The following is a 21,242-nucleotide window of genomic DNA, read 5'->3' on the forward strand; positions in this document are numbered from 1 at the left end:
GATCTGAAAGGGCAAGGTGCAGTAAAATTGAAAGTCTGCATGTAACATGATTTAGAATAGGCAGGGCCAAAAGGGCTATGAAACTTAAGAAAAAAATCAAGACAAACTAAACTGGGGAGCACAACAGCATGTAGCATTTAGTGTCCAAACTCAAAAGAAGCGTAAGACCGGAGAGACTGAACAATCCATACACCTCAAAATTCTAAATTAATTATTTCAAATTAAGAAAGACATGCACACATTTCCACAAACACTCTGAAGCTCTCCTCAACATTTAACAAAATAAAGAAGCTAAGGGGTTAGATTAAGAAATGGGATGAAAAACATTAGAATAAAAAATGAGAGCAAGACATCCCTCTTAAAGTCATTGATATGGCTTCATTTGGAATACTGTTTGCATTAGCTTTTAACCCATTTCAGAAAAGTATATCACAGAAATGAAAGGGACTCAGAAGACATCCTGGAGAGGTCTGAAAGCACACTGAAAATAGAGAAAGTTTCTTTAGAAAAGAGATAGGAAGGAGGAACAAAGCAAAAATCCAAAGTCGCAGAGGATATATATATATTTTATGAAAAGTGAAGTCACATATTTGTAGCCTTGTTTGCTCTGATATTGTATGATAAAATCATGTTCAGCAATGGATCACTATAACCACTGCTAACAGTTCTTGACAGCAGCTAGTAACTTGGACAAGAACATTGACAGAACATTAAATAGACAAAAGAAACAATAAACAGATTTGCAGTGTATCTGAATACATGGTAATAAATCACACTACATTTTTAGTAATACCTCTTACCTAGGATCTGACCTTTCCTGTAATCAACATGAGGTTTCAATGAACTTTAGCAGTTATAGAATGAAGGTCATTGCTGCCTTATTTCTCTCAACTGGAACTCACAGAGAAGCTAATAAGCATGTGATCAGAACATCTCTCTATATCTAAGCTAAAATTAAAATTCCAAATATTGTGAAGACATTGTGAAGCTTGCATTCACAGTCTCATACCCATCAAATAAGTATTGACTCCTACCCTTCACACACTTCTTCCTTTTTTACACACATAGTGACTTTAACTGGGGAATCACATGATGATTTCCAGAAGTTACACCAGTTTTGACAGGTATTGATATTACAGAAATCTCGCCTCAGGGTTTGTATATTAAAATATTCTGACTACGATTTTCATTTTCATATATTCTTTCCAGATTTTCTATTATTCTTTCCAGATTGCAAACTAGACACTGAAATGAAAAATTAAGCTTTAGTTAACTAAACATAAACATGTTATATGTGAATCCTTTTATTTTGATAGGAAATACAATAAAATTTAATTAGCATAAAATACCAATAATATTAAGGTGAAAAGAATAGAGTGTCAAAATTATCCTGAACTCAAGTAAGATAAGAGCTTTACTGTGAGAAATTCACAGTAAAGGTCAGAATCAAAAAGGAAAGAAACCAAACATGCTGACAAAAGAAGCAAGTAAGTCAGATAGAGAGACTTGTTTCTCTAACATTGAATAGCTAAACTATTCATCTTAAAGAAAAATACATTTTCTTATCTTGCACTGACTAGACCTTACTGATGACACACAGTGTATATCTCATTACAAGTACACAGACACTTTCTGAGTGTTATAATTGCAATTTCTTGAGTAGTGATGTCATTAAGGGAAATACATGTGATCTGGGATTCCTCCTGCTCCTATATTAAAGCATAAACATATGACAGGAAGAGCTATGATCCTTCTTTAATTCTGACGTAGTTCGGCCAATGACCGAGAGATCCCCGGTGATATGGTATCTCTCTTAAAGAAACAGAATGATTGCATCTAAATAACCTTCCTTTCTCAGAATGTGTCAGTAAGGTCTCTGTTCCAGCTGACTGGCAAGCTCAGATTTCCCTGGATAGCAGACATCAAAAACACCAGTCATTTAGGCAATGTAATGATTTCCTGAGGTTGATCTCTACCTCAAAATACACTGTGAGATTGCTCTGTTTTGCAAAAGTTGGTGTTTGAGCTGCAGGTTTAAAAACTTGCAAAATTCTAAAGCAGGCAATAAGTACTCCTTTTGCAGGCCTGAAAGAGACATTTCAAGTTACTGAACACCAATTATTTTTGAAATAAAATTGCTGAAATGTTAGAATTTAAAGAAACTGGAAGCAATACAACTCCCATTATTTTTGGAGTTCTTTACCAGGGCCTACTAAGCACCGTAAACAGTAAGTAAAACAATCACACGTATCAGCTTCAATTATTTCTTGAACAAAGAAAGGACATGAAAATCTAAACCCAATAGGAAACAGTTACAGCAGTTGTGACCTCCTATTTATGTTCCTTTAAGAGTGAGTCCCGTCACAGGGGGACCAAAATACCTTACTACCAACTTACTACCGTGTGCGCCCTGGTTTATTCCATTGTATACTACTCCAACACTTTATTTACAGGTTAAAAAATATACCAATTCCTCCTATTTGTTACATCAAATGAAAAGGTCACTGGCAGTACCCTAAACTCTTGCAACTGCTCAGTCGTGGTAGACAAGCCTACAAAAGGTATTTCACAGACTGAACAGAGGAATTTCAATCATCTTGTCTAAAAGATAGCTGTACACTAACTGCATGCTTTCTGTCTTTTTAGGAAGTCTGTCAGGCTGCTGATGGCCTGTAATCACACAAAATCACAAAGTATGCTTGTTCTAGTAACAATTTCTGGAGTTTTATATCTTCTCAACAAAGATAGGCTGACGTGGCATAAAATTCCTAGATACACACAGATGAGAATCCGATTTGCAAAGAGGCTTTCACTAAGCAAAAGTAACAGCTCTTATATATTACATCAGTGCTGGCACAAAGACTAGTCCTTGTAGCTCACAGTCATATTTGGAAACACAGGGAAAGACTGACGCAACTTTCTAGAATCATCCAGTAATCTAGCAGACACAGATGACCCATCTGTCAACACTACTGCCAGGAACTTAACAGTCTAAACTCCACTGTTAGTTCAATAAACATAACCCGCCTCTAAAAATGGTCAGGGATATTTTTGGTTTTGTGCACCTCCTGAAGCTGCATGGATCAGTGTATGGAAACAAACATCCTGTAGTAAGACAACAGTAGTGTCTTACATTTGAAGAGACAATTATTTTAGGAGATGGCATTAACTTGTGATGGTACATGTACCTTTAGATAATATACACGCCTTTAGGTAAAGATACCCTCTTTTCATTAAAAATGAAGAAATATTGTAAGTGGACACTTCATTCTGTCAGCCCTATATTTGCTTCTTTATTGTGCTTATATAAATTAATGAGACCAACGCTACAGCAAATTCTCATGAGAATAAGCCTTGGAAAGAAATGGGGAATGGGAGTTAGATGGGACACTCCCTGCCAATAGCACCTCTGTTTCTGAAATTACAACTAGTGAAATGAGGTTTACCAAGAACACATGAGTTTGCAAGTCTCTCAACTATTACATTAATCTTGCTGCCTTGAATGAAGCACCAGTGAGCAGGCAGGTTTACAGCCATGACTGTACATCTAGCACTTGCTAATATCAGCTGTCTGTAACTGAAATAGAGTGTGCTGTTCCAACTCAGTTTATTCAAACTCGGTTGTGCACAGCACAGCTTGAGTTATGGAACTGGCATATGAACTCCTAGGGAATCAAGGTAGTTCTGAATTAAAAAATAAGATGGACCAAAATTGATGGCTTACTACAAGATGTATATGGTTCATATTACTATGCCCTGTTTTTGAAATACCTGATATTTGAAGAACAGTTGCTGTCATGTGGCGGTGGTATTGAAAAATGTTACTGCCAGTAAGGTTATCTTGACAATTAACTGATGCCTTTCAATTATACCTGTACACTTTCCTCATTTCAAGTGAAAAAGAGCCACTGTGTCACTTGATACTTTTTTTTTTATTTTGCCAAATAAAATCAGCAACTACGGTTACAGGCATAAAGAGCAAACGTGAGTGAAACTTCCTAGCAAATGAAAGTGATTGGTATTGTTTTTTTGCACAGATATTCCTGGTCCTGACTCTTAAGCTATTGAAAGAAGAGATTACTTGTCAGAAACCAGTCACTGGTGTCCCTATAGTCCTACTTGATAAATCAGGGGTTAGTAACCTGATCAGTGGTGACAGTGAGGAGACTACAACATATGTCATCTTACAGAAGCTACCTTCCAAGCCAATGAATTTACATTAATGTTTGTTTGGGGGGGAAAAAAAGGAAAAAAAGGAAAAAAAAGGAAAAAAGGAAGGAAGGAAGGAAGGAAAGAAAGAAAAAGAAAGAAAAAGAAGAAAGAAAGAGAAAGAAAGAAGAAAAAGAAAGAAAGAAAAAGAAAAAAGAAAAGAAAGAAAAGAAAGAGAAGAGAGAGAAGAAAGAAAGAAAGAAAGAAAGAAAGAAAAAGAAAAAGAAAGAAAAAGAAAGAAGAAAAGAAAGAAAGAGAAAGAAAAGACTATATTTTGATAACGTAAAAAGTACTTGGCTAGAATTGTTTTGTTTAACATGCAAGTTCAAAATTAGCTATGGTACTATGACATTTTGGTAAGCGCTGCTGTTCAATGCAAGTAATTTGTGTAGTCAATAGGAATGATAGCAAAAAATCTGTGAAAGGGAATAAAATTTCATAATTCATTAAATAAGGCAAAATAATAGCCTCTTGAAACATTACATTTGGGTATATTTGTGGACATCATCCCTTCCTTATTTTGCTAATATAAACTAAGACAAAGCAAACACGTATTTTATGTATAATTCTATTAACTTTAATTTTACAAAAATCAAATGTAAAATGTTTTCTACATGCAAACTTTCTATAGTTTCATTGTTACTATTAAAAACTAACACAAGCATGTAACACGATTTGAATAGCTCTTACTTGTATTGACTCAGTAGTATCCCAGCATATTTAATTTTCTTGTACAAAGATTTTATCTTCTTTTTTCCTTCTTCATCAATTCTCTTCATTGTCTTTTGTATTTCCATGAGGTCAGAATGAACATCACTATATATTTTTGATGCCTAAGCATCAAAAAAAAAATAAAATAAGTTTTCCAACAGAAGTTATATAAAATACATAATATTTAAAAAAAAATCTAGATTTGTATGATTTTTTGCAATCTTAAAATTGAAGCTTAAATTTGAAGCAGTATTTTGTGATGCCATAACAATGAATTTTGCATGGTCTGTAAAGACAACAGAATGTGTATTGTAAAATTGCATGACGTCAAGAAGTGTTATCAAGAGGCTTTTCACTCTATTGCAAAACTTAGTAGTTATTGTGAAACTACTGGTGGCTACTTTCATGGGAAGATAGTGACCTCTGGAGCAGAAAGAAAGAAAGTTGAAAGAAGCCATAGAGGTTTCACTGCCAGAATCATTAGCTAAGTATCTCCTAGACGATGTACAAGCCCTGCAGTCACCTGTGTAAAAGAGGGGCCTGAGACAATGAACAAAATTTTCAATAGTATTAACAGTATTGTTCCTATCAACTTTGAGCTATGCACATGCCTATTGTCTCTGCTTTTGAAAATATTACAAATGTCAACAAACAACACGATATAAAATCTTTATCATAATCTAGCACTTATCTGCTCAAACTAGTTCTCCAGATTTTAAAAACTAGAGATTCAAAAGTAAATTGCTTTAATTGTTTAATTGCAAAGAAAATTCAGTATTAGCTGCTTTTTAAGACCATGGAATTAAAAAAAAAAAAAAAGAAAAAAATGAGGAATGTACAGCATATTAATTAGAGTACAATAAAAATCATAGATATTTCATTTAATAATTTGAGGTTTTTTTGAAATGAAATATACAAATGAGATACAGGAACAGAAAATCTATATTCTTAAGATGTGTATTGTCACTTTTTGGGAAAAAAAAACTGAAGAAGTATTAATTTAAAACAGTCTTTACATAATATATATATTAATCCTGTTTCCTGAGTAGTACTTTAGAACTCCTCAATTTTTGACTGCATAAAATGTATTCAAAGACAAGAAAAAAGGATATAAAATAAAAACCACAATAACTGATTTTTAATTACCTAGTGTTTTGAAAATATATCAGTGATAGAACTATCAGCTATTTCATGTCAGAATGACATGCAAATTTTGGTGTGCAGAAAATTATTTCCAAAAATATAGAAAAAAGGAATTTGCAAGCTGTAATTCTCACACTGTGTCATGATCACATCCTGTTGATATTAAGAAAAAGGAAATGAATCAGAAGGACTTTATAACAATTCTCATATTATACAATGTGCCATTAACTCTTTTTAATTTTGGAAGTATTTTGACATGCTTTTTGATTCCTTAAAATATGAATTTAAAAATAAAACAAATTTAGATCAAGAATTCTTATTAAGAGTCACCCACAAGCATAAAACATTTTTAGAGTGTAAATACAGCATCTTGAAAGAGATTCATCTCTAAACTTGCAATTAAAAGCAACTAAAAACATATATCGAAAGTAATTAGTATTAAAACCTATACTTGAGGTAACACAGTACCACTCATTTTCAGATGCCAATTTTAAACTACCTACAACGTTGCTAAACTTTGATCATTCAGTCTGAAATTAAGTACTGTAGGCATTTATTATCAACAAATAAGATATTATTATCAATATTGTTATCAATAAATACTACCAACAGATAAATTAGGAAAAAAAAAAAAAAGACACCAGCACTTGAAAATAATTACATTTTAGTTTCTTTTACAACTTCTAACACCTATACATTCTGGAACAAAACTTGATGACTGAGAAACCTGAAAAGAATTTATGCAGACATCAGATATATGACATTTATCTTTCTTTCCAAAAAAAAATCCACATTGAATCAACTTACAAATTTAGAATTACATTCCACGTATGCTTATGAAGCATTTAAAGGCCAACAGCATTATCCTCCCTGGATTCTGTCTGCACTGATTCTGTATGTAATGGTACAGGCACACAATTCTCAGTCTTTGTGTACAAAATTTACAACAGACTAGTAATGCCAAAATACTGCTGTTCTCTAAAAGGGTACAAACTTATCTAGTGGAAAGGTCCTAATAGAAATGTCTTTGCATGATTGTATTCACCTTTTCATAACCCAGCAATACATCCTTCACAGCTTCACCCTCCAGATTTAGCTTTTCTTCCAGCAGAGGGCTGTGTTTCTTCATGAAGTCTATATCCTCCTGAATGTTTCTGTTGACTGTTTCTATCTTAAGTATTTGGGTTTCTACCTGTCGCAGCTGACGGCTTTTACAATCAAAATGCCATCGTAGCTCCAAGGTATCTTGAGCATACATTTCATATTCTGTTAAAAAGATAATTAGCATAACAAAATGTATATCTGAGGGAAACCACGAATACTTAGGGAGATTAGGAAATATGTCGTTATAACAACAAGTACAAGACTTGCAAAATTTTGCTGTAAAATACTTTAAAGGCCGACAGAGGACATTGGTTACAAAAGACATCACCAAATACTGCATTAGTGGTAGAACTGTTGTGAAACTCATACTTAATAATTTAACTGCATCATTCACGTAAATTCTCAAAGTGAGGAGTGGTTTTGTGTTTACGAAGGAAACTAAAACATCTGGCCTTAAGTTATACCTTGAGGAGGCTGTTATCACACAAAACAGCTGTACTGAACTTCTGTGTCACCAGCAATGGACATACATGGATGCAGAAGAAGAACAGGGCAAGTATATATCCTAGATCATCTTAATATGCCAACTGTTTTCAGTTCAGGGACACTTCCTGAATTAAATGTGGCTTCAGAAAAGCTAGACTAAAGATACACATTTGAAGCCATCAGATAGATCGTATTCATGTTGCCACACAGAATTGTGTCAGTGTTAATTCACTTCATTGCATTTACTTTTCCTACTCTGGCATAAATTTCCTAAGGGTCCTTACAAGAAAATATGTAACTAGATCATTGGTTGCTGAATGACAGCATGTATTTTATCTTGCTCAGAAAAAAAAAAGGCTTATTACAGACTGTGTCATAACAGTCCTGCAGCAGTTAATGTTCTACATAGAGAAAAAGTATTGGTATGAAACTAAGGAAAGTAAAGTAAGATTATCAGATAAGAAAAAAAAAGAAAAAAAAAAAGAAAAAATAAAAACAGAAAATAGCAGGAGTAAACTGCTATAAATCTGAGAGAGTGCGGTACATTTTACAGAGAAAAAACGGCTCTCTGGCTCCGAGAAATGGAATATCCAGTGAAATCCCTTAACATTGGATAAAATTTGCTGTGTTAACAAGACATAAATCACAAATTTACAAATTTATTATTTCATTGCCACTAAAAGTTAAAGGAACTTTGTATGAATAAGTGACTTTTCTGTGTCATACTAAGTGACGCCTAACAGTAAGATGAATAAAATGTGTATTACACTGGATTTTTGTTATATTTCAGAGAAGGTCAGTTCTGAAGATGGGTTATGTCACTGCAATTAGTTGAATGTGCTACAGTACAAAAAGGCAGCAGGAGCTAGCAATAATGGAAATCAAAGGAAGTCTGAAGATATAACAGGATTCTGTGCCTACTCTGAATGGGTCATGCAAACTCTTAATTAAGAATCTCCTGGGTTTGTAATACTTAGATTAGGGATAATTATAACATCCCTGAGGGTCTTTTCCCTTTATCCTCAATTCTGTTTTAGCATAATTTTTGTCTTATAGACAATAGTGTGAAATATTATAATCCTGAAAATGACAAATTTACTCCAAGGACACAACATCGTACTGCTATAGTCTACTGATAAATCAAGGGGGAGAGTTGGTTAATCTTCACAGCCAAACTTCATGCAGTTTTTTGCTTTTTGGTTTGTTTTAACAGATACGCTGTATCATTACATATATTAACATAATTTACAATGTGTTCAGTATATTCTACTATTCCAAACTTTTGCTTTTTTTTATATTGTTATTATATGATTATTTACAGGGAATACTAAACAGCAATGTAAGAGTAATAGATCTTTATAGCATCACACATGTATATATATGTGTATATACATATATATATATATATATACACTGCTTTTTGCATCACTGCAGTTGACTTGGAAAGTAACATCTCTGCAGTTCAAATCCTGAAATACTGTGCTGGAGAATGAAGCTCTATTATCAACCTTCTCTTCTTGAAGCTTTTTTTGCTTCTATAAATTTGACCTTTCAGTTGCCACAGGCTTTTTTCCTGCAAGCAGTTTCTAATCTCCCTATGAATGAATTTTAATTCTAGTTCTTTATTCAATCTCTTCCTTTGTTTTCAGGATGTTATAAATTGCCCTTTAGAGGCAACTGATTAAAAAGAAAACAAAAAAACAATCTCTGAAAACTGGTAAAACCTGAAGATGTTTCTTGTTTCCAATCTGAGTTAGCCATTGCCAAAAATAAATAAATAAATAAGAAAATAAACATAAAACAAAAATTATTTTCACATATTCTCAGGGATGTGTCCAATTTCACATTTTGCCTTTCTAGGAAAAAAAAAAAAAAAAAAAAAGTACATGTTTGCGACTAAACAAGCACAGGCTTGCCTTCATTATGCACTCATTTTCACACAGTGTTTACCCATCAATAAACACAGTTATGAAAGACTCTTGCACCGTAACCATATCCTGGATTGTGAGGGAGGTGTTTGTCAAAATCTCAGGATGATGTGCACCAGAGTAAGTACCTTAGGACTGACTATATGCCACTTCTTTTCCTCTCCATCTTCATATCTCTTTTGGCGTCTGATACCATTCTGAAAACTATGGGAAGATTATAGAGAAACCACTGCTATGCTTTTCAAATTAGTGTCTGGGAATATTAACTGGTGTCCCACCACCTCTAACTTAGTTCAGCAGCATAGTAACAAACAGATGTAATGGAATACCATGATGGTTCAGAGCCTGTATTTTCCTCTTCTACGACTTACTTAAACAAGACAGTAAAAAGTAGTCAAAAACACAACTGGGAAGATTGGACTGACATTCTCTGAGGTCTTTTTCTTGAATAGTTATAAATATTGCTCTACTGCTCTCAGTGTAAGAAAAGCATTGTAGACTGAAAGGAGAAGATGAAGCTCTAGAGCTAAAATAGTTACCAATCACACGAAAACCAGTTGAGTGAAGACACATTGACCATTGCATCTCTAACTTCAAGAACCTAGATTTTGTCAGAACTCAACAGTTTCATTATGAAAATAGAAGATAATTTCCTAGCCAAAAAATACGCATTAAAGTCTCATTTCCTATTTTCTAAGGTCCTTACTATTGTTTGCTGCTGTGGTATATTTTGTAGACATCTGGATATAAAAATAATAAACTACTCCACAGCAGCTACAGGATAACCTGGGGCACTTCTGTAAAAAGGAATTGGGAGATTTATAGTTGACTGGAAGACTTAAGAGAGTCATGCAGTACCTTCACATAATGTGATGTGTTGCAATGTAAAGGATCTAAAAAAAGGGCCTTAAATCAGAAACAAAGATACTATAGTTCCAAGGCAGTTTTGGCAGCCTCCAAGATACCCACTACTCTCTGACAATATACAAGCATGGTATCTTGAAACATTATGGTGCCACATTGTAGAAAAAGCTGAGAAATTTGATGGTTTGATGTTGTTCTTGCTTATTTCCTGACTATAGGAATATAAACTATACATATACATATATATATGTATGTGAATATATATATATATATGAGTAGAAAGATAGATAGGAATATGAACTATTTAGAAAAAAAGGGTGTGTGTGTTAAAATAAGTAGTCAAAATGGTCAAATAGGTATGTGGGTTGCCAGCCACAATATGTTGATTTACTGATTTTACAAATATTGTACCTTCTTATCCTTGGGCATGAAAGGGGAGGACCATCCTGTCCACATGATCTTTTGGTATACTTTGGCACACTAGCCATTTCCACTGCTGTGAAGCTTTACCTTTTACTAACGAAACACATAGGGTCCCCTTCATAACCCATGGGTTCACTACCATGATGACATACATACTCTTCTTCCCAAGCAAAAATCAAGAATTTGGTGGTTAGCCTACTACAACATTACTCAGGTATACTACATAGATCAAAAATTTGTTCAACAAAGTTTGCCATTCTCTGTTGGCACTGATAGCTTGAATCATACAGGTAAATGAGTATTCCGAGAACAACTGCTTGAGCATTTGTTTCATCATAATTAATGGATCTTCTGAATTCAGTGCATGGAATCTGTTCTCCAAGACAGTCAGTCATCTTTTTTTTACATCTGTTGACTGCCCTATCACCAGCATCTCTATTAGAAAAAGACTCTCTAAATGAAGTAGAAATGAATTATGTTGGATCCTGCATCAAACTGACTTCTATAAGCTTCTTCAGAACATCCATTCTTCTCTCACTATAGAAAACTCCTTCACTTTGACAACATGAATATGAAATCATTAAGTATGTCCTCTATTGTTCATTTTCTTTAAATCATTAAGTCTGACACACACCTGAGGCTGGTGCTTGTGTCCATACAGGTTCTGAAACTCCAAAGTGTCAACCAAAGAAGGCAGAAGTGTAATATTTTCACAGAGGCTGTTTTGTGGTTTCAAAGACAGTTTTTTCTTTTCTTCTTTTGCTCAGCTATTCTGGAGTATTGTGCAGTTAAGTTTCTTTACAGTCTCTCAGAGGCCAGGAGTTAGCTGTCATTTGAAGCTCTCCTTAATACTCACTTTCAAAAGGATTCATTAAAACCTGTAATCAGGGCTCTCGTAGACTGCACTGTGACTTACACACTGTTTGTTGCCATGTTTGTTTCTTTAAACACCAAGAAAGAAGGTATTTGATTCTCTAACATCTTAAATGGGCAGAATATCTGTTTGACAAGGCATACAAGAGAAGAACAAACCTTGGTGTAGCTTATAGTTCCTAACAATGGTCTAGTCCAGCAAGTGCCTCATTATTGGTAAAAAGTTTAAATTATTCAGGAACTGAACTGTAATTCCACTAAGAGCTCTCAAAATTATTTTGTTTTTCCTACAAACACCTAACGTGATTTGATAAATAGCTGTGTGAGATTCTTTAGAGTACTTTGATCGTATTTGCACTCAAAAGCAAGGTGAAATGTTGTTCCAGAACTATACACAGCTCTCTAATAAAAAACAGTAATAAACATGGTCAAAGAGAAGAGGTCACAGTACTTACTACACAGTAGAAAGATCAGAGAATAAGTCTCAAGAGCAAAGAGATAGTAAGCTTAAAAAGAACAGGTCATCACAACTAAAAGAGGTGATTTAAGACTGCTGTCACCTTTTTTCAATATTAAGAACACATACACACAAAAGCTGTAATAGTTAAGTGAGAATTTGGAAAGACAAATCCACCCTCGATCACAGCATCTGACTGTCAATGAATATGAACGACATTTGACATATGATACAGCACTGATAATGCTAATGCATGTTTATAATTTTCCTCTAGATATATGTTTTCCCACAGGCAACAGGCTATAAGTCTAGGTTCAAATGCTACTTGTTTCCCAGTATGACTCGTGAGTCAGGAGACAACAGCTGCGAAGTAGCTGCTTTTTTTTCCTTTTCTTTTTTAATTCTATTGTGTAGATGCCAGTTAATCACAGGATACCTTAGAATGTCTTTAGAATCTCGGATTTCAAGGAGATCTATCAATGGTTACATCAAACCATTCATGTAAATACTTTATGCAAATTTATCACATTTAATTTTTTCTAAACAAACCTATCTTTTACATTTATGGTTTAATACACACTTTAGCACATTGCATTATTTTCTAATTCTGCTTAAACTTCTCATTCCCTGCCACGAGCTGAGTATCTCTCATAATCTTAAGTGTCTTGTTTACTCTTAAGCTATTTCTCAAACAATGTTAACTATTCTGTTAATGTACATTATGTTTTTTTTTCCCATGGATACATATTCAAGCATACCTAATTCGGAAGCATAAGTATTGTAGTTCTATTACACTAAACACAACTATAGTCATAATTATTATTCTTGTAATGTACTTACTGAAAAATAACAAATATTCTTAGTTTCAGTACTGATACCTTTTCGCACAGCTGCAGGGAGCTGCTGCAGCCTCCAAAGTGACATACAATCTATTTCCATGCCAAGCTTTTTACTTCGCTGTCTCTCCTCTCCAAAGCTTTTTCTGCCTCCTCACGATCGGCCTCCAGTCGCTTAATTAGCTCAGTACTTCCAATAGCAAAGCTTCTGTTTCATGCGTCAAGGTTAATGTCTTGCTGTCTTTAAAAATACATTAAAAATATTTTTTTAATGAAAGCTTAGTCCATATGCTTTTATTCCAGCTTCGTTCTCTACACAAAGTTGGCCTGTCCACATGTATCACGGTAAGCACAATTAGTTACATTGCTTTTAAAAATACATTATAATTATTTCTTATGAAATCTTAAAAATACACTCTTTATTCCAGCTGCATTCTCAATAGAAAGCTAGCGCCAAGGCAGCACAATTAGTTGCAAATAAAACTTGTATGTTCAATAGTATTTTCCTTCGGTTTAAGTCAATGCAGAGTAAAACAAAAATATATTAATAAAGATGGTACCAAATTTTCATTTTTTGCCTTGTTGCTTGGTGTCAGTAATCATCCAAGTTCATAATTATATCAATTTTTAAATAATACTTGTTTTGTTTTATTTTATTTTCCCCAGAAAGTATCAAAGTCTTCAGAGTTCTGAGAATATTCAGTGTAATATCTCGAAAGCAAACAACACTGTTTTTTAATCATAATACAAATGGGTCATCACCATCTTATTCTGTGAAATGTGGCTATCAAGAATGCCTGAGTTGTTTGTTTCCATACAAGATTTTTTGAGGCCGTCTTCCATTATCCTGATCTGTGTAAGCTACAGAATTCAAGACCTTTACATTTAGATTCCACAGTCGATAATCATTAATCTCCTAAATTATTTGATTAAAACTGTAAGCATTGAAAAAAAAGGATAACTACTTAAGCTACTTTCACTGGAAAGAACTTTTGACTTTGCTGCATCAACAATCACACAATTTACTGCAGACAGGATTGCCTCAGGCTAGCAGTAATTAAAATGTTGTAGTGTGGCTTAAAAAATGCACATAATCTCCCTAATACTTAAAATAATTTTAAAAATTATAATCTGAATAAAGAAACAAACTGTAAAAAATAGAACTCTGGTTCAGGAGTATATTATGAAAACCTTGCAACATTGGTGCAGATTTTGTTTTACTGAAATTAAATGAAAAAAAAATAATCTAGATTTTCCAGCAACCAGCACAACTAGTTTTACCGGTTCAACTCCTACGTGCATTAAAATACAGTATGAATCTAAATACAGAAATGTAAATTACTGTCTTGCAAACAGGATGATTTAATAGTACTTAATATAGCATTTTAAATGTATGTCTTTCAGCTTGACAGACAATACACAGATTTCAAAGGACACACTCATCACTTACATAAGATATGTCAAGTAATTAACAATTATTATTAAATGTAAAGCATATATTAAATGAGGGTAAGTAACTGTAACCACTGAGTGAGTACTGTAAAACATTTTACCTTCACAAGATACATTAGCTTCTTGAAAATCCAATGACAACCAGATATCTTCATTAGATTCAGCGCTGACCTGTTTTGTTATCCTGTGGATAAAACCCACTGTCACTAAAATTTTAGACTGAATTTAAATTAACACTGTTACATAAATATTACTTTCAGTAAGTCAAAAGTATATCTTTTCAGTCTTACACATTTAAACGTTGGTTTAAGTGGGAATAATTGCTAAAAGACACTGCAAGTCATACAGAAGAATTCTTAATTGTACAATTCCCATATAATGCTTTCTCACATTTCTTTAGACAAATACAAGAAAGAGATTTCCTTAACATCTGAAACTGTTGTGAGAAACCGTTCTGGAAAAGTTGTTACTCTTACCAAGCCCTGAACTTGGCAGAGCAATATATACTTTCCAAACTCTTCTAAACAGCAGAAGCATTGAGGGTCACTATCAGACACAGATATATTTTGCACTGCAAGTTAGATGTAGTTTCACTTTTATCAGTTTAAGGTAAGTCATCACTGAAGGGTCAACAATGAAAAAAAAATAAAGATTTTTTAGAGATATGAAGGCTTCATCAGTTTCCAACAGACAAGCTTTTGAAATCCTGGGAGACTCAAAAGCAGAAAAGAGGAGGGCATTGTTAAAATGAGATCAGGACAAATTTAACCTGCAAGTGAGAGAGGAAAAGAGATAACCGAAACAGACAACTTAGAACACAAGCGAACCACAGCTCTCATGTGACCTCAAGAGGCTCATTAGCCTACTGGAGTTTAGAAGAAAGAGGATGAAAGACAACCACCGCCCATTTATGCCCGCATGTGCAGGTTAAAGAGCACATACAGGTTTGTCACATGCACCTAAGACAAAATGAAATCTGTTTTTGTGGTACATCACACGTACATGCATAATGTGAAAGTGCAGATTTGAAAGCACTCCACAGACATTTGGTGTTTCTATGAAGAAATAACAGACAAAAACCTTATGTCAAAAACAGACCAAAAGAAATAGAACCGAAGCCTCCCTAGATCAACAGAAAATGCATGTAAAGTACTGGGAAGAGAACAACAACAACAACAACAGAAAGATATTCGATAGAAAAACTTCGACTAGGTGATGGAAGAGATTTCAAATCAAATACAGAAGCAGGAGTTCAATGAACAGGTTAAGTAGGCTGAACACAAAGTAACTCGGTAGGCACATCTGACAGAGTGAAAATATACAGAGAAATAGAGTGTTCATTGCTCAAAACAGTCAGGACAACAAGCTGAGTGCAGGAGATACCTTCTCCTCTTCAAACTCTTCTTTTTAATCTTTGTAATGAGAACTACATTATAAAGTAGTCCGCATCATGAATAATACAATTTAAAGTCATAGAGTCAGCTTTATTTTGGGTATCTTCTAACTTAAAGCAATGAGAGCTTAAAATAAGGGCAATGAGCTGTATTTAAGTACCTGAGGTGAGGCACAATTTCAGAAGTATCAATAACTGAACAACTCTTACCAACAGAAATTCATCATTTATGTGGGTCCTGAGACATGAGATTACTTTGAAAATTAAACACTGAATAGGAAGGATATAAGAAATACTCCATAAACACTTTAGGGCTCCTGAAATAACCAGCTCCTGCATGTACTAAGAATACTTTAGATACATTTTATGCAACAGAAGAACTTGGTAAACTCTATAGTTCACAGAGCAGACTTTATAGTCAGACTAACTTCTCATCAAATAATTACCTGACATTAAAACAAATACATCATTTTGTATAATTTTGTGTGTTTCTTTGCATGTTTTGTATACATTTCTTACCATGGCATTTTCTCCTCCTTAAACACATGGTCACACTGCAAAAATAAAACAAAAACTCCATCATACATCTCAGATAATACATACCTTTTCTGTTTCCTAATAAAAAGGCCACTGAATTTTTTATTCAGGATCTAATCAATTTACATACAGATGTATGTTTCTTACCATCTTAAAATAAATACGAAGTTTTTGAATTTTTAAAAAATGTGTAATGATCTCAAAAGGTTGGTAATGAAACCAAATTTTTTTAGATACATGTTACGTGTTACTTAATTTTGTAATGTAATTTTTTAAATCATTTTATATTGTTAATGCCCTTGCTACTCTTTTAACTTTGATACTTTGTTTTTAATCTCAAAACTATTGGAGAGTGTCTGCCTGAACTTTGTATGCTTTTTCTTCATTAGGGTTAAGTTTAGAACAGTAAAAAACTGCCAGTTTGGGCCCAGCAACTTTACCACCCACATCATTAGATTGTTACAAAACCCAGTTGCTACAGTTACCATATTTGCAAATCATTCCCAGTTTCCAAGCACAGTTCAGGAACTGGAAAGAGTGAAAAACCAGTCCCCTAAGCAGTGTGCATACTGTTTACCTGTTTGCAGGGGACGATTTAACAATACGGATATGAGGTTTTCCATTTCAACCGGACACATTACTGGTGATACTTAATTTACTAGCAGAGATGTAAATAAATTCATATTATCCTAGTAAAGTCAAGGCTCTCTATATTTGTAGCAGTATATTCATTCCGGTAAATATTCCTAATTTTGATTTTTATAAGCATTTATGAAATACAGACACTGAAGTCACCCCATCTTTTTTTCACCTTAAGTTATAGTTGTAATGATGTCACTGTCTAGAGGCCTTAAACTATTTTTAAGCTCTGTGTATTAAGTATACTCACAAAGTTAGAAGAGATGTGGAAAATGCATAAGACTGCATATGCATTAATATGAATGAACATCTAGTGTTTATCCATCTAATTCATGTATATTGATGACAAAATTATAACACTAAAATCATTTCACTGTTCATCATTTTAAGTACAGGTGAATGAGACAATATAAACTTTTCTACTTAAGTCTATGCTGTAAATTGAGATATTACTATAGTTCATACTCCTTGGATTCCTCTAGTATCTATGCTGCAGTTGCAGAAATCTCCCTGCAGCATGTTTAACAATGTTTTTGGAAGATTAACGTAAGATAGTTTTCCTGATGTGCTGCTATGATGGCACTATGGTCGATACTCGAGCTAAATTATTTAAATATAACTTGTCTGCAAAAGTAGCAATCAGATCTTCTTACTGCACTGTAGACATATACAGAATTTATTAACATTTGGAAAACACTCCTCCAGTAAAGTGAATTATTTAAATAATACTAATCATGTTCTCAAAGAAGTTAATGGGAAGATTTTACTATACTTTAAAACAGAATATATTGCATTTTTCTTCATATACCTACCCATCTGTAGTTGCCCCCTATTCTTGTTTCTATTCACACAAAATCTACATAGGCTATAAAAACATCATATATTGCTAGAAACAGAACCATAGTATTTTCTAATTCATGGCTCTGAACATAAGAGTAAAGAATATGTAATCAAGGAATTTTTAAGTACCGTGTAGGAAAGAACATTTCTTACTGTAAGTGACAGAAAATGGCACAGAGATCACTTTGAGTATCTAGTCAAGATTAGGATCAAGAAATATTTTGCAGACTATCTACGTCATCGAAACAACATGATTCTGTGTGCTTCTGAATTGTCATATATGAATTTACTAATATATATTTGATATATTATATTAAGATGCTGTGAGATAGTTTGATTTGCCTAAACTGTTAAGCAGATAACACATCATGGCTAGTAAAAAAAACCTGCTGGACACTGTTTTGGACCATACCTATCAGCTGAAGTAACATTTTTATAGAAATCACCATAGTAATCTTACTTAAAATATACTTGCTATATAAGAAAGGACTTGGCCATTTTTAACCATAACTGTACCTGTTGAAAACATTTCTCCATCTTTACTTCCAACTCTTGAATGTGATAAATAGCTTTATTAATACATGGTAACGGAGTGTTTACAAAAGCACAGCTACGTTGCCTTACGGTGGTCCACTCATTCTTATCTGGAGAAAGAAAGAGAATATAGAAGGTTGCTAAACTTTACATGCAGGTTGCTACCAGATTTTGTGATACATTATTTTTTTCCTTTAATTTGGAACTCTGTAAACCTTGGTCTTGACATTGACTAAGAGAATGTAACAGCTGCATCTATTGCTATGCACACTTTATGCAGAAAACATTGTTCCTTTTCAATGCAATCTCAAATACAAGGAGAGAGACTCAAAAAAGATGAGATGATAAAAGGGGTGAAGGTCAGAATACAGTTTGCTATAATTAATTTCATATAATTAATCCCAAATTAATTGAGTTTGACGATTTTAGGCTAGTCCCCAATGAAGATTTTGTCCAAACAGAAAAAATAATATCAGAAACCAAAAAGGCAAAGCTGTCAGCTACTAAAAAAAAGCCCAGAGCAGAACAGAAAAGGTCTCAAGGCATGAAGAGGCAAGCTTAGGCTGCTCTTATGCATACAATACTTATTTCCAGCCAGTGTTTGCTTCAACATTTTGAAGGGATGAACTTCCAAAACAGTAGTTCTTGTGTTGGGAAATTAAAGCTAAATGGTATGTTATGAGAACATGCAGATTTAACAGCTACATTTTCTTAAACTCTGCTAGCCTTATAATGACATAAATAAATTATACTGTGTCACAATATTAATGTTAACTATTTAATTAATACACAGAATGGTACTCTGACTGCAGAGATCACTAATGAAAGGTGTCAGGAATCAGAACAAGACAGTGAAACCCAGACCTATGAAAAAGTATAAGCAGTTGTCCTACAAAGATGGAACATTAACCTAATTATGTTCAGGGAGACACAATGCTGTAAGGGGCCTTGGAGATTAACCAAAAATAACAATAATAATAATACGGATTATACAGTAAAGTAGATAGATTAACAGACAACCTTCATATACAGTTTGTGGGCAGATGGTTTTTTTGTTTGTTTGTTTTGTTTTGTTTTGTTTTAAGAATAAACTCTTAGTATCTTGATTAAAAGTGTCAGACTAAAAGACTAGAAGCCTGTAGGTAGCATAACATCCTTCTAACCTTACCTTATGGCAAACTGCTTACTGGAATGGAAAAGATGGTTTGCAAAATTTTGTTTGAAAAGAAGCCCACTGAAAATGGTATCAGAAACAACCTCACAGGATCTCACTCTGCTTGTTTCTAGAGCCTTCACAGGATGCCTACTGTCCTAACAAAGCATATATAGACTTTGGATCTTTCTTATACTCTGATGCACAACATACAAGTTCAGATTTCCAGATCAATATTAATTCAATTTCACTTAGTTGTTTCTTCTGCTATTGTTTTTACGTTTTACTAAATGAACATTAATATTGTTGTAAAATATTTATTCTCTTTACATCATTAATGTAACTAACAATAACTTAGTTAAAAAAAAAATCTGAAGCTTTTAAACAACATAAAAAGAGGATTTTCTCTTACTTTGGTTTTCCCTGGTAAATGCAAACATTTTTACAAGTCTTCTAATCCATTTGTAAAAACAAGTTAGAAATATAACTCAGTGAGAAAGTGGAACCATTCACTATTTTTTTACAATCTAAAAAAATTAAATCTAAATGACATGAAATACAGCTAATTTTGCTTTCTCCAGATAGAAAAACTGAACTATGATTAGAGGATTGAGTGACACCAATGACTGACACTCAAAGTATACAAATGCATAATTGTTAGGAAGGATTTTGAGCAGCATGACAGATAACCAAGAAAGAGGACTAGCACTGCACACTATTAAAATACGAAATATAAAATAATTACTTATGTCTTAAATCTAAGCCCTTCCTTAAATTACTTGAAATCTGTATTATAGAAGACATATCTGACATACCTTGGGGTGGCTCATCACTGTCCTTAGAAGAACAGGAAATCAACTGTGTTTCAAACATTATTGCTGGTAGTACTTTGCAGCCTAATAATTAGAAAAATAATAATACATATATACATAAATACACATTTTAACCACTTATTTTCATCAGCACAAAATTTATTCTATCAGTGATATGTATCTATAGTATCTTTAAAGGTTAGCAAATCTGCTTTCACTTTTTCTACTAAGAGAAAGACAGCAATTAACCAGTTGAAATTACAAATTGCCCAGTGGAACCTATATAAGTAATGAAATTGTAATAAAATAAATAAATAAATAAAAACAAGACAGGCAGATTTCAACATATGTGGCCCAGCTTTTTAAATTACACATTTTTTTTTGAATCCCACAACAGTGGAAATTAGCCCTAACTGGACAGATGTGTAGAGTGGATAACCTATGAGATGAATTTTCATTACAAAACTGTCAGTGGAAGTCCATAAACCTGTCAACTGAACCACTGTCCACTCAACAGATAGATAACACAGAACAAAACAATCTATTTTGCATATGGAACAGTAGCTTTTTCCATTTCCTGAAACAATTATTGCCTTAAACAATTATTGGTGGGTCTCAACATTGCTTAAAGAAATATGCCAACTTGACAAGCAAGCATATTTAACTCTACATGTGACAGGATGTAAGCTTCTTGGACCCAGCAAAGCAATACCATAGTCTCCTACTGGCTTATCCTAACAGTCAGACCTGATGGGCCACACTAGCTCCAATGAGGAATACAAAAGATTCTTAAACTCTCAGAGAGTCAATGAAAATAAGTATCTACAGGCAGAATAGCTTTAGAGCAA

At 33.5% G+C, this 21,242-nt stretch overlaps 1 protein-coding gene across 1 annotated transcript in view; it reads right to left on the bottom strand.

Moving 5' to 3' along the window:
* Window positions 1-21,242, bottom strand: part of CCDC178 (coiled-coil domain containing 178) — a 180,581-nt gene that overhangs the window by 149,794 nt on the left and 9,545 nt on the right. The window contains 9 exon segments of the mRNA XM_040550306.1: window positions 4,900-5,042; window positions 7,109-7,329; window positions 13,077-13,166; window positions 13,169-13,225; window positions 13,228-13,275; window positions 14,588-14,670; window positions 16,399-16,433; window positions 18,412-18,539; window positions 20,398-20,478. Coding sequence (XP_040406240.1) covers window positions 4,900-5,042; window positions 7,109-7,329; window positions 13,077-13,166; window positions 13,169-13,225; window positions 13,228-13,275; window positions 14,588-14,670; window positions 16,399-16,433; window positions 18,412-18,539; window positions 20,398-20,455 — 863 coding nt within the window. The 5' untranslated portion in view covers window positions 20,456-20,478.

Source organism: Cygnus olor, chromosome 2 (assembly GCF_009769625.2).
Source record: "Cygnus olor isolate bCygOlo1 chromosome 2, bCygOlo1.pri.v2, whole genome shotgun sequence".
Lineage (NCBI taxonomy): Eukaryota > Metazoa > Chordata > Aves > Anseriformes > Anatidae > Cygnus > Cygnus olor.